Source organism: Condylostylus longicornis, unplaced genomic scaffold (genome assembly GCF_029603195.1).
Source record: "Condylostylus longicornis isolate FDR11 unplaced genomic scaffold, ASM2960319v2 ptg000066l, whole genome shotgun sequence".
Classification (NCBI taxonomy): Eukaryota; Metazoa; Arthropoda; class Insecta; order Diptera; family Dolichopodidae; genus Condylostylus; species Condylostylus longicornis.
The window spans coordinates 47,501-50,000 of record NW_026578034.1 but is presented as its reverse complement, the minus strand read 5'-3'; the positions used below and the strand labels follow the sequence as shown (position 1 = coordinate 50,000).

The 2,500-nt window shown below is 26.7% G+C and overlaps 2 protein-coding genes across 2 annotated transcripts in view; both read right to left on the bottom strand.

The window, feature by feature from the left end:
• Positions 1 to 1,050, bottom strand: part of LOC129612318 (uncharacterized) — a 1,377-nt gene extending 327 nt beyond the window's left edge. Inside the window, exon 1 of the mRNA XM_055525866.1 lies at positions 130 to 1,050. Coding sequence (XP_055381841.1) covers positions 130 to 397 — 268 coding nt within the window. The 5' untranslated portion in view covers positions 398 to 1,050. The remainder of the gene's footprint in view (positions 1 to 129) is intronic.
• LOC129612324 (uncharacterized) lies at positions 1,046 to 1,657 on the bottom strand. Its single transcript, XM_055525871.1, has 2 exons — positions 1,367 to 1,657; positions 1,046 to 1,249 (listed from the first exon to the last, which is right to left on the bottom strand). Exons 1-2 carry the CDS (start codon positions 1,655 to 1,657, stop codon positions 1,046 to 1,048), a joined length of 495 nt encoding a protein of 164 aa, XP_055381846.1.
• Between the last annotated feature and the right edge of the window lie 843 nt (positions 1,658 to 2,500).

The following is a 2,500-nucleotide window of genomic DNA, read 5'->3' as shown; positions in this document are numbered from 1 at the left end:
TTTGGATTCTTTGTAAAGTATTTATATTTTTTAAAAACGTGTTACCCCAAATACCAATAGCATATGTTAAAACGCTATGAAAAAGACTATAGTATATTGATATTTTAATATTATGTGGCACACGCTCACCTAATTTTTTAAACAAGCCGGCAATTTTTCTCGTTTTACTAATTGTTTCATTAACATGTTGATTCCAATTTAAATCTTCATCGACAGTAACACCCAGATACCTGTACTCTTTGACTTTATTTATTTTATTTCCGTTGAACTTGATGTAAATTTCGGAGCTTTTAGAGTTAATTAGCATGTATTTAGTTTTGCTCACATTTACCGATAATTTATGCACACACATCCAATTATAAATAGCTTCCATATCTTGATTAATATTTTTTTGCATATTATCGAAAGTTCTTTCTTTATAAATTACAACGATATCATCTGCATATATTATCGGTTTACCGAGTAGTTTAATTTTAGAAAAGTCGTTAATGTAATAAGCAAATAAAACAGGTCCCAAGGAACTACCTTGAATGACACCATAATCAATAAAATTGATATTACTTTTTACAGTATCACACTCAGCATATTGTTTTCTATATTCCAAGTAACTTTTAAACCAATAGTATGGTAAATTCTTAAACGTCAAATTTTACAAAATCTGAGTTGTCTGAGTTAACGGATACTCTACTACGTTTTTACTCTCAGTCAAAGTTTAAATTCTTAAACGTTTAAAAAAAGTCAATTAATCGTCAAAATTGTAGATTTTTTTTTTTACATGCAGACAGTCTGACGTAGTAATTCAGTAAATAAATTTGATGTGTTGAGTGACTATCATTACGTTAAAAATAATATAAAAAATATTTTTATTGTTAATTTTTAATGTGTAAGTATAAATTTATTTTAAATCTAAAAAAAAATTTTTTTTGTTTTGACGTTTACGGATGATCAAAATTCAAAGTCAATTACGGGTAAAAAGTTTACTAGATTTCTGTCCGTAAAAGTTTTAGTTTCAGACAGTTTGTAGACTAAAATCAAAATTTTGACGTTAAAGAATTTGCGGGTATTCTTTGCCTCTAACACCACATTCAAGTAATTTGCGCAACATAATCTTACGATCCACAGAATCAAATGCTTTACTCAAATCGAAGAAAACCAAACCGACCTTCTGATTTTTACATACAAGGCTTTGTATATAACTTACTACATCAAATAATACAGTATTAGTATTTGATTGTTTAATGAAACCATACTGTATTTCAGATAATAGATTGTTTTTATATAAATATTCTGTAAATTGTTTATTTATGTATGTCTCAATTAATTTACTAAACACCGATGGAATAGAAATTGGACTCAAATTATTTACATTACTTTTATCACCAATTCGCTTGTATACTGGTATAACTTTATTAATTTTTAATTCATCAGGGACACAGCATTCTTTTATAGAAGAATTAATTAAATTGGTGATGGACTTTGCTAATTCTCCACTGCATTGTTTTATAATTATTGAATTTATATCATCTATCCCTGCACTATTTGTAGAAGAGAGTTTATTAATTAAATTTATTGTTTCTCTTTCATTAATTTCTGCAAAGTGAAGTCTGGTATTAGTTATTGTTTGTGGAACATATGTAGAATTAAACTTTGCAGCCATTACTTTACCTATATTACAATATGACGTGTCATTAAACTCATTAATTTTGTTCTTTTTCTCAGTTAAAGAGACAGTGTTTGTAAAAAATTCATTAGTTTTTTTATGACTGTCTGTGAGAATTTCATTAACTAAATTCCATATTTCTTTTGGATTATTTAAACTTTTTTGAAAATTATGTGTGTCATATTGTTTACGTTTTTTTCTTTTTAGAGCAGTGAATTTATTGAGCCAAAGTGATATTTTTCTTTAAAGTAAGTATTATTTGGATCTAGACTATATTTATGATACCAACAATTTCTAATTTTTATTAAGCGAATACATTCACTGTCTACCCACGGTTTGCTATATTTTAAATTTTTATTAATTTTTTTTTCAAATGTAGTAGATTCGAGACAGTTGTTCAAATTTTCAACAATTTGCCTATAAGGTACAGCGGTAGCACTTGTTAAATTGTCAAACTTACAATTAGCCAGCTGATTCTTTAAAGCAACAAAATTTGTTTTCCTTTTCACATATGTAATTTCTTTAGAGTTGTTTGCAAAATTATTTTCATCAATTTCTAATAGTAAAGCATTATGATCAGTAAAATTGGTTCTTAAATGTGTAATAATTATTTTATTTTTTAGATTGTTTTTGAGAATGTGGTCAATGCAGGTTCCAGAGCTGGGTCTTGTCACAGAATCATCACAAAAGAAAAATCCATTGGTCTCCACAATAGTTTTATATTCAGAAGTGTTTTTATCTTGTGAATCATGTAAATTAAAATTGAAGTTTCCTATAACTATTGAATCTTTATTTAAGTAATTTAATTGTGAATCTAACAGTGTGAAGAATTTATTAACA

Coding starts and splice junctions, on each gene's coding strand:
- LOC129612324 (XM_055525871.1), bottom strand. CDS start 1,657: ATGGCTGCAAAGTTTAATTCTACATATGTTCCACAAACAATAACTAAT. Junction 1,250..1,366: donor GAATTGGTGATAAAAGTAAT/GTAAATAATTTG, acceptor TCTGAAATACAG/TATGGTTTCATTAAACAATC.